The sequence below is a fragment of the Ahaetulla prasina genome, chromosome 3 (assembly GCF_028640845.1).
Source record: "Ahaetulla prasina isolate Xishuangbanna chromosome 3, ASM2864084v1, whole genome shotgun sequence".
In the NCBI taxonomy this organism is placed as follows: Eukaryota; Metazoa; Chordata; class Lepidosauria; order Squamata; family Colubridae; genus Ahaetulla; species Ahaetulla prasina.
The window spans coordinates 106,761,734-106,776,806 of record NC_080541.1 but is presented as its reverse complement, the minus strand read 5'-3'; the positions used below and the strand labels follow the sequence as shown (position 1 = coordinate 106,776,806).

Here is a 15,073-nt window from a genome sequence, read left to right as displayed (position 1 = left end):
GCAAGTGAGAAAGGTATACCTTAAAAACCGAACAAAAGAAAATACAGGATTAGATTGTCCCAAAGATGCTTTTTTCAAGAGGCAACTGGACTTTCTGGTTTTTCTTTGAAGATGTTTCACTTTTCATCCAAGAAGCTTCTTCAGCTCTTGGATGAGAAGCAAAAGGTCTTTAAAGAAAAACCAGGAAAAAAAAACCAGAAAAAAATCGGTTGTCTCTTGAAAAAAGCACCTTTGGGACAACCATGACCTTGATGACTAAGAATCTCCATAGACATACAGGATTAGATGAGTCTTTAGTTTGACTCAGAAAGGTTATATAAGGAACAAGCCTTGAAACATTCTGAGTCTTCTGATCACAGAAAATAATGGAAGTTGAAACTCCCTCCTAAGTCCCTTCTTTTTCATTTCTGATCCTCAAGGTAGTGAGCTGTTAATCTACACAATGTTTATACAATCTTGAGAAAAAGCGGCCAATGAGATGTCTTTTTCAGAATTAAATGAAAATATTTGTTAAAATTAATTGTTCCTTGCTTGGCTGTATATAGAGTAGAGACAATAAAAAAGAATTCTTGAAATTGTTTATGAAAAACATGAAAAACAGAAAAAAATACATTATTCTAATATTTTACTGCATTTGCCAGGCGGTATTTTTCCTCAAAACCAACCAAAAATTTGTATTTTCAGCATGCATATTGAGCTCAATATCAACAAGACAGTGTGCAGAGTTCATTGCAAACATATTATACATAAAAACCCAGTAGTCTTTTTCTATGCTTGATCATAGCCAAAAGGCCAAGGTGGCCATAGACAAGTGAGATGGTTGAAGCCAGCCAGATGTGGCAAGTTGTCCTGTTCCATCTTCATTTGGCAACCACAATTGGGCTGGTAACTGGGTTTTAAGTGAAGTGGTTGCTAAGTGAAATCCTACTTATCCTACTTCAACTGCCCTTTGCTTTTCAGAAAGTTGAAAATGCAAGGGTTGACTGTAAAATTACTTCTTCGTCACTGTTGTAATCATGAACCATTGCGAAACAAGGTAGTTGCTAAATGAGGACCACCTGTACACATTGTTGGGAGATGAGAACTCCTCAATTTTAAAGCATTCTAAACCATACATTGAGACTGCATGAGTATAGAATCCCATCCCAATAGCATGTTACAATGCAATTTGCTGATCAAACACTTATTAAAATGTATGTTCGGAAATGAAAATATTGCCAATGTGTATGTGTACTACACAAAAAGTGATGACTACAACATTTCATAATCCCCAAAAGGTCTGCTAAGGCATCCAAAAAAATGCACCAATACTATTGATTAGCCATGACCAGAAACTCAAATATTGTTTTTAGGATATAACAGAGAAGTATAAATGCTGTTAACAGATTTATTCCCTCCCCTCCAATTTGTACTCTGACAGAAAACAAGCAGAATTGGAAGCATCTGTACTCAAGCTTCAAATGCAAGTGCAACACTATCTAAAGAAAGTATTCAGGCAAGTCCTCTGAATCTGATATTTTGGACTCTTATCTTTTATATCTTATTTATATCGTCTGCATCTATTGTAGGTTAATTTATATCTTCTAAATCTAAGTTAAGAACTAGATAAGTGTTTATGAGTTATGTGTAGCAATAAATTACAGAGGTGGCCAGAGAATTTTAGCAATGCATACCAGTATGTTGCTTTCTGATGCTAAGTCATAAATTTGTTACAATTCTAGCTTTTGGGGGACATCTATATTTCTCTGTCTCATGATGCTTCACTTCATTACTTTTACATTTTTAAAAAGTTTTTCTTATTTTGGTTATCTGTAATTTCCTCTTAATATTTTTTATTTAAAAGTTCATTGTTTCTTTTCTTATCGTCATTTCAGGGATGAAATGCTCCTGGTTCGGACCGGATCAGGCGATCCGGTAGCAATGGTGGCGGGTGGTTCAGAGAACTGGTAGCAAAAATCCCTCCCCCCCATCCATGCCCACCCAGTCGCCCGCTTGCTGCTTTTTTTAAAAAATGCTTTTAAAAGGTTAAAAAAAGGCTCTGACAATCCCAGCTGAGCCATGCAATCGTCAGAGCCTTTTTTTTTACCTTTCAAAGGCATTTTTTTACAACCTATTCAGCTGAATTGGTTGTAAAAAATGCTTTTAAAAGTAAAAAAGAAAAGGTTGTGCGCCACAGCTTATCACCCCCGTGCGCTGTTCTACTTACCCCATGCCTCCTTTTGGTGTACACTGCGTGCATGCGCATGCACCTGAACTGAAACTGGTTCAGATTTTACCACTGCGTCATTTTCTACAGATTCTGAGTTCATTATACTTTATATAAGTGTAAGATTATTACCCATTTTTCTGTAAAACATGACTATTTTCTCCCATTATATATTCATTCAAAATCATTCTAGAAGAATATAAATTTGAATCCTCCATTCATATATGGAGGAAATTACCCCAAGTCCCATAGGTTGCACAGCATCCTTTAAAGCATATTAAACTATTATTACTTTAAATTAATAAGGGCTGAATCTTCGCCCCTGCATTTGGATATTTTTTTCACCTCTTTTGAAGAATATTTAAGAATTTCAGGAAAAATGAAATGCAGTAGAGATCACCTTTACTTAAATAATTTCTCTTGTCCTTTATAAAACACCATACTACATAGTACAATGTTCCACCCTTATTTGTTTTTCCAAGAAAAAAATGGCCTGGCCACAAAAAATATATTGTCATGAGGCAAAGTGGAGATGGTAAGGCATTTTTCTTGGAAATAGAATAGGATATAGAATATTTTTTTTGGCCAAGTTTGATTGGACACACAAGGAATTTGTCTTGGTGCATATGCTCTCAGTGTACATAAAAGAAAAGATACGTTCATCAAGGTACAACATTTACAACACAATTGATGGTCAGTATATCAATATAAATCATAAGGATTGCCAGCAACAAGTTATAGTCATACAGTCATAAGTGGAAAGAGATTGGTGATAGGAACTATGAGAAGATTAATAGTGCAGATAGAGGTGAAGATGAAGGCAAACCTCATGTTCCTACTAATAAATAGAAATGTAACTTCAGTGTAAGTTCTGTAAACTTGAAGGCAGAAGCCTTAACATTGAAGTTTACAGAAAATCCACATACAGAGATCAGTATTTACATTTTGATTTTCACCACCCAGTGGAGCTCAAAATGGGAGTGATCAAAACCCTACATCACCAGGCTGACAGTTTGCATATCAGTGAAGAGGGAAAACAAAAAGAACTAAAACATGTCAAGGACTCTGTCACAACTTATGGATATTCTAACTGGGTCTGCATCAAATGCAGAAAAAGATCCAGCAGGAGTTCTTCCATTACAGACAAAGAAGAGAACAACAAACATAGCAACATAGTCATTCCATAGGTTGCAGGAATATCTGAAAAGCTCAGGAGGATTTTCAACCAGCAGAACATACAAGTATACTTTAAACCCAAGAATACAATAAGGTGGAATCCACCCCAAGAATAAAATACATAGATAAAAACTGAACTATGTGATATATGCAATACAATGCAATGAGACATGTGCAGATGTGTACATTGCTGAAACAAAACAACCACTTCACAAGTACATGGCATAACATAGGAGATCAAACCCATCAGGACAAGATTCAGCATTTGAAAAACAAAGGTCACTCTTTTGAAGACAGCAAAATCCACATTTTGGACCAAGAGGATCATTAGTTTGAAAGAGCTGTAAAAAAGGCAATTTGCAGAAGATTCCACAACCAATTGCATCCTGATAAGATAAACCTCCAAGTGGCTTCAAGAGCTCTCACAGAGAGTGCTAATGGACCAGATGACTGCAAAGAAATACAATCCTTCCATCACCCCCTAAATCTGAACAGAACCTATCCTATCATCTCCCCATCACCCAGTCTCAACTATCAGTACCTCTTTTTCCATCCTTCCCTCTCCCTCCCCCCCCCGCCACCATCACAACTGATGAAGTTTCTTGGATGAGAAATAAAATGTTTTGTTCTTCCTCAAGGGAAAAAACAGTCCAGTTGCCTTTTGAAAAAAAGCACTTTTGAGACAACTATGTCCTGGATAACTAAGAATCTCCATAGGCAGTTTAGATTTCCACTACTTTAAATTTATGCTTGGGCATTCTCAGTACTTTATATATTTCATTCCAGATTAATCTACGCTTTATTTTAAATGTGAACAACACAGAATTTAGAAAAGGAAAAATGGTTATGAACATGTACAAAAGTTTTGTACGTTTCCTGGTATCCCTACTTTATTAAATAAAATTTGTAAGTTTTAATAAAACCAATCTGGAGATTTTCACCTCAAAAGATGTACACGCATAGCATCCATGCAGGTGAATATGCAAGAATTGTTTCTGACACCATACTCCAAAAAAGAAAATAATAATTTAATTACTTATTAGTGGTTAAAGTTAATTGCCTTTAAAATTGGTGAAATCTACTTACCTTCCCTACCGGTTCAGAAGCGCAGATTTTCGGATCATTGAATGCCACTTTGCATGATCAGCTGCATCTTCAGGGTGTAGGCCTGCAGCTTGCATATCTTTGTTGATGGTGTCTTGCCATCTGTTTTGGATGCCCAAGAGGTTGCCAGCCATTGACTTGTAATTAGTAGGCAGTCTTGGCCACAGTGGAAGGTGTTGCTCTCTGGATGTCCGTACCAGCAGAGCTGGCCTTCTCTCATCTTCTCTATAATTGTTGCCACACCAAAATGTTGTCAAATGGTGTCATTTGTGATATGGTCACGAAGGAAGATGCCCGATATCCAACAGAGCATTCGCGTTTCCATGGCATGGAGTTTGGACAAAGTGTTCCTACTAAACCAAATGGAGGCATATCTATTTGGAATTATTAATCCTGTTGTGCCGAACAAATATTCAGTAATATAGATAGTCATACGATAAAGGGGGAGGGGATATCCACTTTATAGAGATACTCAATGGCTAACTGAAATATATCTTAATGGTTTTCCTAAATTCCAGAAGAGTTGGAACTGTTGTAATCATGGGGAATGGGTGGCAGCAGAGAAGGTTCATTTCTTAGGTCCCTGGTGGCAACATTTTCTAGAAGAAGGGATCAAACAGAGTCTTCTTTTCCAAATACCACTGGGAGCAAGTGGGTTCAATGATGGTAATCAATCAAGGACTATCTGTATTAAAGTCATTCCATTGTGACCTTGCTACTAGAAGGGCTGCCATCAATTTTCAAAGCCTCACAATTCTCACATAACAGAGCCTTGGGAGTTTTGATTTCTAGACCTAGAATAATGTGACAAATCCTCCAGCTCCCTGCTGTTTTCAGAACAAGTGTCTGAAGCATTATTTCAGCATCAGTAGCAGGTAAATACACAGATAACAAACGTGTAGGATGATAACATGTATAGTGATGAAGAAACCAGGAAACTTCTAGACTTCCCTTAGGCATGAAAGCTAGCTTTGTGACTTTGAGCCAATCTCTGTGTCTCTCAGCCCAACCAACCTCACAGGACTGTTATTAAAATAAGGGAAGGTAGGATAGGACAGGACAGGATAGGATAAGATAACTTTTATTGTCATTTTTTTTTTACTGTGAGCACACTGGTCAACATTAAAAATGAAATTCTGTTGTGAGGAAAATAAGAAGCAAGAGTATTAGATATATTTACAAGAAGTAGTAGTTCCATCATTTAGGGAGTTACATTTGGTGGGTCCTAGGCAGAAGGCCACCTCAGTTGTGATGCATTGCTGAATAGCCTCTCCTTGAGATTAAATTGGCACCATTATCCCTAACTTTACAAAGATCCTCAAGACCTGATTGTACCTGATTGTGGGGATGCAAGAGAACTGGCAAACTAGTGAGGTGGCTCCATTGGATGGATGGATGGATGATAAAGCTAGTATAACATTTTGGGTAAAGCTTCCTTCAGCTAAAATCAACCTTGTAACTTGTTTCACAGCCAGCCTAGAACCTTCCACTGTCCTGAACTTGACCCATACTTTGGATTGCTGAATCCATCTAGGAGTGGTAAATTTCTGTTTTCTATAAAACTCCCAACCTATTCCTTTACAGATCTGTAAGGATTTATATCAGAAGCATTTAAATTTCCCGGGGAATCCTGTTAGCTTAATAGTTTGTCTCTTGCATTATTTTCAACATAAAAATTTTAAACTCTTAAAAAAACTTCCAAAAATTTCAGTTTAATTAGATATTGCAGCCTCCACACTGACAACATTCTCTGGTAATCCTACATGTCTAGAAATTTGTAGGGCAGCCCCATATTTATCTACTAGATTTGTCCCTGCTTTTACGCATTACTAAAAAAACAGGACTGCATATTCTCAGGTACAAACAATTAAAAAGAATCTTACCTTTTTTGTCTTTATTAGAATTGACTTGTATATACTGTATCCCATTGCATGGATTGCTTGAAACTGGACACTTATCAAAAAAGTTCATTCTAAACTGGTTTGGTGGAAGTATCTAGCTTCACTTTTTTCTTATTTGTTGACTGAAATTTGAACTAATTAAATAAAATGTAGCAGAGATGATGTTCCTCATATAAAAGTACTAGACAACTGATGATCCACTGCATCTTCCTTTCAGAGATATTTCCTTATCAGATTCTTCAGTGCCTTCAACAATGACAGAACTGCCTTCACTGAAAAAGTTGGGATATATTCAAAGATGTCTCTACCTTGAAAATAGTCCATGTTGTACTATATACCACAGTCAAACATCAGCACAGGAAATGTTTTATGACATGTTGTATTATGTCATAAAGTGTTTTATGATAATTTTTATGTAAAATATTTTTGGGCAAAATTTGCCAAATTTACCAAATTTCAATTTCACCGGAATCGTGGGTCCCAGTTTTGGGAGACATTCTGTAAATTAGCCAATTTGAGGTATCTTGGTTTATGTATTTATATTCTGCCATTACTATTTTGATAAATAACTCAAGATGGCTAACATACCTAATGATCCATTCTTCTCCTATTTCCTCACAACAACAACCCTGTGAGAAGAGTTGGCCTGAGAGAGAGGTACACCCAGTTGCCTTTCATGGCAAAAATGGGAGTAGGACTCACAGTCCTAGTTTCTAGCTTAACCATTACATCAAACTAACCCTCCTTTAATATGTATTTTATTTCATTTTAGTTTATATTTAGTGAGTGTGTTTGTGTGTATGTGTATGTATTTACACACACACACACACACACACACACACGTAGTATATAGATATAAGATGATGCGTATTACCGGTTTTATATCTGAACTCTACTTTTCAAGACGAAGTCTGAAAGATTTTGTGAATAATGTTGTGGTACTCTATTATAAATGAAACCAAGCCTCTCTTTTTTATTTCTTCTTATTGCAGAAAGAGGGAATACTTGCTCAGATTTCATTAGAATTGCCATTAGAAAGTGACCAAAGTAAGGATCTGAAAGCAACTGAAACACCATCTACTACTAGTTTTGAAAGACAACTTTTCCATCCTATATATAAAGGAGAAGTAAATGCATTTTGTATCCAGCTCTTTTGTATTGATGAGCAACATGAAACAAGGCAAGTACATATTACCATATTTTCCCGAAAATAAGACCCTGTCTTATATTTTTTTGAACCCTGAAATAAGTGCTTGGCCTTATTGCCATGCGCTCAAAAGCCTGATTGGGCTTATTATCAGGGGATGTCTTATTTTGGGGGAAACAGGGTAGATACATGATATCAAAGCAATTTAAGGGCAAAAATGAATTTCCTGGAACCGGTCATATTTTATATTATTGATCTATGTAATATTCTATTTTCTTGAAATAGATATATCTTGCTTATCAAGCTTTTATAAGATCAAGCTATTTATAATTTATAGATAGGTAGAAAATAAGTAGGACAGTTCACTGTACAGAGAAGTTTAAATGTAAGTATATCATTGGAACTTGGAAAATGAGTACCAGTCATTTACTTACATAGGAACATTGAATTGGGATAGCAACCACAGAACATTACAGGAAAGGAAAGGAAGTTGATCTTGTTTCCTATGCTACTATTACTGTAATCCTAACAATTAACTGACATTTTTATTCTGAAAGAAAGAGTCAGAACAACTTACCTGTCTGTAACTCCTAGTCCCTCATTCAGGAATGTGTGCAGCAATCTGTGATGTCAATAAAATAATGATACGTGCAAAGAGACATCATCATACAAATGTCATTATGATGTACAAAATTTGTGTCTCATTCTCACAAAGACAAAGAGAGGGACAGAGATACATATTCAGATATGCAAGATTCTATTGTAATCATATAATGAAAGTAGTAGCTGCATTTATAGTAGTACAGTAGTGCTGTCCCGGTGTTTGGAAGCCGTACGGGTCTGGATGGGGAGAAACAGGCTCAAGCTTAATCCCTCCAAGACTGAGTGGCTGTGGATGCCGGCACCCCGATTCAGTCAGCTGCAGCCGAGTTACTGGCCCCAAAGGATAGGGTGCGCAACTTAGGTGTTCTCCTGGATGAACGGCTGTCATTTGAAGATCTTTGACGGCCGTCTCCAGGAGGGCCTTCCACCAGGTTCGCCTGGTTCGGCAGTTGCGCCCCTTCCTTGATCGGGATGCCTTGTGCACAGTCACTCATGCGCTCGTTACCTCTCGCTTGGATTATTGTAATGCTCTCTACATGGGGCTCCCCTTGAGGTGCACCCGGAGACTGCAGTTGGTCCAGAATGCAGCTGCGCGGGTGATAGAGGGAGCTCCGCGTAGCTCCCGTGTAACACCGCTCCTGCGCAGACTGCACTGGCTGCCTGTGGCCTTTCGGGTGCACTTTAAGGTTTTGGTTACAACCTTTAAAGCGCTCCATGGCTTAGGGCCTGGGTACTTACGGGACCGCCTGCTGTTACCTTATGCCTCCCACCGACCCGTGCGCTCTCACAGAGAGGGACTTCTCAGGGTGCCGTCTGCCAAGCAATGTCGGCTGGTGGCCCCCAGGGGAAGATCTTTCTCTGTGGGGGCTCCCACCCTCTGGAACGAACTTCCCCCGGGTTTACGCCAAATACCTGACCTTCGGACCTTCCGCTGCGAATTGAAAACTCATCTATTTATTCGCGTGGGGCTGGCCTAAATTTTATCTAAATTTTATTTTTATTGGTTTTAAATTTATTATTAATTTTAATTGGGTTTTTAGTTATATATGGCCATTTTTATAATAAGTTTTTTAATTAGTATTTTAAATTGTATATTTTGTACTGTTTGTTTTTATCTTGGCTGTACACTGCCCTGAGTCCTTCGGGAGAAGGGCGGTATAAAAATTGAATAAATAACAACAACAACAACAACAACAACAACAACAACAACAACAACAACAACAATAATAATAATAATAATAATAATAATAATAATTATTATTATTATTATTATTATTATTATTATTATTATTATTATTATTAATACCTTTGGCTTTCTAATTTGGTCTACCTTAAAAGGCTGATAGATGTGAGGAGAAGTCTGCCCATGGCCTTTCATATGGGATGCCTCAGGGCTTGACTCACTCTCCACAACCATCTACATGAAAACTCTGGGTGAGGTCATTCAAAGGCATGGGATGAGGTATTATTAATGTACTATAACATTCAGCTTTATGTCTCTACCCCCAGACAGCCAAATGACATTAAAGAGATTGGATTTTAGTGTCTAGAGGCTATAGAGGTCTTAATGGGAATGAACAGGGTTTGCATAGGATGAAAAGCCTTTAGCTCAATTCTAGCAAGACACTGTGGCTTTGGGTATCAGGGTCTTCTGGTTCTGCCAATTTTCCATCCTTAGTTCTGGATGGGGCTGCACTACTCAAGACAAAATTAATATGCGATTTTGGTGTCGTCTTCAAAGCACAGTTTTTGTATGAATGGCAACCATGGCCTGGGGAACCTTTGCACAGATTAATGTTATGTACCTCTTATGCCTGTTTCTGGATTAGGTGGCACAGTATATAGTAATTCATTTTTTGGTCACCTCCTTAATGTAAGGCACTCTACATATGGTTTTTCCTAAAGAACATCAGATAGAATAGAATAGAATAGAATAGAATAGAATAGAATAGAATAGAATAGAATAGAATAGAATAGAATAGAATAGAATAGAATTCTTTATTGGCCAAGTGTGATTGGACACACAAGGCATTTGTCTTGGTCCATACGCTCTCAGTGTACATAACAGAAAAGATACATTAGTCAAGAATCATAAGGTACAACACTTAATGATAGTCATAGGGAACAAATAAGCAATCAGGAAACAATATCAACATAAATTGTAAGGATACAAGCAACAAAGTTACAGTCATACAGTCCATAAGTGGAAGGAGATGGGTGATGGGAACAATGAGAAGATGAGAAGATTAATAGTAGTGCAGACTTAGTAAATAGTTTGAGTGTTGAGGGAATTATTTGTTTAGCAGGATGATGGCCTTCAGGAAAAAACTGTTCTTGTGTCTAATTGCTCTGGTTTGCAGTGCTCTATAGCATCGTTTTGAGGGTCGGAGTTGAAACAGTTTATGTCCAGGATGTGAGGGGTCTGTAAATATTTTCACAGCCCTCTTTTTCACTCATGCAGTATACAGGTCCTCAATGGAAGGCAGGTTGGTAGCAACTGTTTTTTCTGCAGTTCTAATTATCCTCTGAAGTCTGTGTCTGTCTTGTTGGGTTGCAGAACCAAACCAGACAGTTATAGAGGTGCAGATGACAGACTCAATAATTCCTCTGTAGAACTGGATCAGCAGCTCCTTGGGCAGTTTGAGCTTTCTGAGTTGACACAGAAAGAACATTCTTTGTTTTACTTTTTTGATGACGTTTTTGATGTTAGCTGTCCATTTTAGATCTTGCAATATGGTAGAACCTAGAAATTTGAAGGTTTCTACTATTGATACTGTGTTGTCTAGTATTGTGAGAGGTAGAAGTATGGAAGGGTTTCTCCTAAAGTCTACCACCATTTCTACGGTTTTGAGTGTGTTCAGTTCCAGATTGTTCCAGTTGCACCAGTGTGCCCTGTGCTAATTGTATAGGCATCTGATGTGATTTTGCTTAGCTTCACCTGCTGCTTCCTGTTTGTTAGGAAACTTATGATCCGTTTACAGTTGTTCCAGAATGCAACGGTCTGGACAATTATGGGAGGCTTTTTTGTTAGACATCTGCTCCACAAGTTGCACTGGTTCCAAATTTGCTCCTGGGTATAGTTGAAAGTGATCATTTATTCTAAAAAGCCATTCATGGTTTGGGGCCAGGGTGTCCACCATGTCATTAGATCAGGTAAAAGGGACAAGTTCTGGGGTCCCATCAATTAGGGATCGTCATCTAACATTGCGCTAACTATATTTAGTTTGCAATTTAAATTTAATTTGATCTAATTTTGCTTCTAACTGAGTCAACAATTATTCTTTTGGCCCCAATCACTTTTGGGAGGGCACTCCCTTACCTGCTTCTCTACAATCAACTGCAAAACTTTACTTGAAAAACCTTACCCACTCTTAATTTAAAAACAACTTTACCCATTAAACTACTGAACTTAATTGATTTTCTTCCCCCTTCTCTGGGGATTTCCCTTCACTTCTCTTATTAATTTTGACTCTTATGTTGTGCTTATGCTGAGAGTCAAATTTCTCCATTGGAGAATGAAATACAGCAAGTAAATTAAGCAGGAAAACAATAGAATTTGGTTAACCCTAATCTTATTTCCACAAAGAAACTTGTCCTAGTAGTTTCCTCAAACCAGTCATAATTGAACAATAAGATAAAAGGTATTTTCTACTTAAATGCACATGAGACAGAACTGTAGAAAATAATGATGAAGTAAAAGTCAGCTTAAAAAGTGGATGAGAAGTATTTGTTTGCGGTGAATGGAAGGAGAAAGAAAATGAGGTGATAATTAAGAGACTCCAATGCGAAGGGCAAGAGGATTACTATTACTGACTTTAATGAAATATCCATTAAAGCACTTTGTTGATCAGTTTTTTAGTTTGTGCTTTAGCGTATATTTGGTTTTATTTGGGGGATATGGCTAAAGTGCATTTACATGCTGCAAATACCATGTTTCTGTTAAGTACTTGGCTTTATTTACAGGTCACTGGATTTCTTACATTTTGTTTTTGAACTTTTCCCAGTAAGTATGACATTTTGGTTTTAAACTCTTCATACTAAATATGTATAAAGTAATTTCTTGCAAATTAATTACTAGAATATTATTTGCTAATCATCATGCTTGTTTGCACAGGGCAACATTGCTTTTGAGGAAAAAATGAACAAATAATTTTTGAATTATTGTAAATATTTTTAGAGGGATTGTAATAAAACTTAATACAAGTCTGCAATGGAATCTTCATTGATTTGATTGTTCCTGCTACTTATCACATTATAATTTGATGGCACAATGCTAAAACATAAGCAGGACAATTTGGTTTATTTATTTCTGTTAAAAATGAGCACCAACACTCACCTCTTCCTTTCTGTTGAGGTAACAACAAACTACCTCAGGTGACTTTTGATAATAGAAAATCGTAGCAACAATAATAATATTGTTTTTTTGCTATAAATATGGTATCTATCCATTGGCCTTCAATGCCACCTGATAACCAGCATCTTAGCAAATGAATATCCTAGGCATGGTGCTTATTTATTTATATATTAAATTTATGTGCCGCCCAGCTTGGATTTTGAGGTGACTCTGGGCAGCTTTTATTTAATTAATTCTTTCATGGTTTGGATTCAGAGATGGATTGTATAAGGAAATGGCAGCCTTAGTTTCGTTCCTTGCCCTGCATGTGCTTCAACTGTCTACAGTTTGTCCAAGGCCCTGCTGAGAAATTGCCAAATGTACGAAAGTTTAGTAAAGAAGTGGGAAAAGTGAGAAGTGGGAAAAGACTTAACTCTCTTTCTATAATCCTATCCTATATTTCATATTTGCAGTTCCTTTTTAAAAAAAATTTGTTACTACTTTTTAGGAGAAAGACTTCTGCATCATCACAGTGCCACATATGGTCCCTGAATTTCACCTGATCCAGAGTTTTGTTAGGATCATTCCCTTCTGCAATTGTACACTGGATCAGGAGCTATACGTATTTCACCGATCTGGATTGCTCAAGTTAGTAATATATTTTGCTCTCACAACTATTTTCAGATAAAATATTTTGATTGGAAATTAAGGCATGCCATTTTCTACAATGGGAAGCCCTTCAGGCAGTTACTCATGCTCTTGTCACCTGTTGATGGATTACTGCAATGCAATGTATTTGGGACTGCCTCTGAAGATCACTCAGAATTTAGCATTTGTCCAGAACACAGCAACACAGACAGTAGATATGCCACATTATACCCAAGTGTCATCCTTGCTTCAGGGATTTCACTAGTTATCAGTTCACTCCTGGCTGCAACTAAAGTGCTGATTATCACCTAGTAAAGTCTTACAAGGCAATGGACCATGCCATACTGTATAAGGACTAAAATGTAGATTTGTTAAATTCTAATGGACTATCATGCAGTATTGTTGGATTGAATGGCGTGTATTGGATTACCAATTTTGCACTCAGGCTAGAAGCATATCTGGACTGGGAATAACTTTTGAATATGATTATATCTGTACAGATATTCTTCCCGATATTATGCTCCATCCTATACATAGTTTTGAATACCTATTTAAATGTCACTGCACAGCCATTTTCCAAATATGGCTCACAAAATAGCAAACAAACAAAAATAATGTTAAATTAAATGTTAAAATAGCAGCATAAAACCTTAAAATAGCTAAACCACATTAAACAAACAGTATTTTAACTGTGTCAACATTTGTTCCTTTATATGAACCAACAATATGAAAGCTTTATTGATGAGATTTGGTATGAATGAGAAATGAGAGAAAACTCATATGAAATGAGAAAAAATTGGACTACCAGTTTTCATCTGAAGTCTCTCAAATTAAAATATAATTCCTGAAAAAAATACGGATGTACATGAAAAACTGAGCAGTAATGGAAAAAGCTAGTGCTAACAATCCCTTCCTGATGAAGATATATATAAAAAGCAAAGATCAATGCAATGTGTTTGCACTGTGAAGGTGCATGTGAATAGAAAGTGAGTTGCTGAAAATGGATAAAAGCAAACTGTATAGAAACAGCATGAGGGCATGGGGGTGGGAGAACTAAAAGAACAAACTCACCAAGATAAAGGGAAAAGCTCCAAATGAAAAACTGATTGGCAAAGGTTGTAAAAAAAGGAAAAGCCTTATACAATAACCAGAAGATGACAAATGCAATACCAGGTTTGCTACTTAAGAGGGAGGGCTGGAAAATAATAATACGACGAGGTGTAGCCTGAAATGCTTAATGGATACTTCTCTTCAATTTTGAATGCAAAGCACAATAATAATGGTGCCCTTGCATCTGGACAGTCAAGTGATTCAGGCTTCTAAAATGAGTTAATTCTTTACTGAGAGGAAAATGAGCATGTACAGACTAAGATAGTTTTCTCCCACTTTGTTATTTTCATAATAGGTCTTTTTTTTTAAGTGCTCCATTTTTAAGGTACCTTTTTAAAGGTTATTTAACCCATTTTGCTTATTGTAACTAATTACATATGCAGAGGCTATTTTTATATTATTAATACATATATGCAAGAGATAGAAGCAAACTGCACTGTTTGGCATATAGAAATAGGACAAAAACATCTAAAGTCACTATAACATGGATTTTTTATTAACATAGGAGTAAAAAGCCTGCTTTCTTTTAGAAAAGTACCCATGTTTCAAACCTACTTTCTTTTCAGCTCTTTGTGAAACTTGTTTATGAATAGTAAAAGAAAATAGTCCTGAAAAACAGCAGCAAGATGAAAACAGGTTCAATAATTTTCTAAAATCAGTAGTTTTGTATTGTCAGCTCCTGGAGTTTTCTATCTCTCCTGGTAAGGATTCAGCTGGAAATTGAATGAAATATTAGAAAAAGCAAAGATATGAGGCTGATGAAAATTTATAGTGTTGATATGCACTGAAGTGCAATATGTTTAAATTCCCTGTGAACACAGTAATGGGCTCTCAAACCAACTTTG

At 36.7% G+C, this 15,073-nt stretch overlaps 1 protein-coding gene across 1 annotated transcript in view; it reads left to right on the top strand.

The window, feature by feature from the left end:
- The window catches only part of CFAP61 (cilia and flagella associated protein 61), a 162,241-nt gene that overhangs the window by 37,907 nt on the left and 109,261 nt on the right, over window positions 1-15,073 (top strand). The window contains exons 8-11 of the mRNA XM_058178325.1: window positions 1,421-1,495; window positions 7,380-7,567; window positions 12,101-12,140; window positions 12,979-13,118. Coding sequence (XP_058034308.1) covers window positions 1,421-1,495; window positions 7,380-7,567; window positions 12,101-12,140; window positions 12,979-13,118 — 443 coding nt within the window. The remainder of the gene's footprint in view (window positions 1-1,420; window positions 1,496-7,379; window positions 7,568-12,100; window positions 12,141-12,978; window positions 13,119-15,073) is intronic.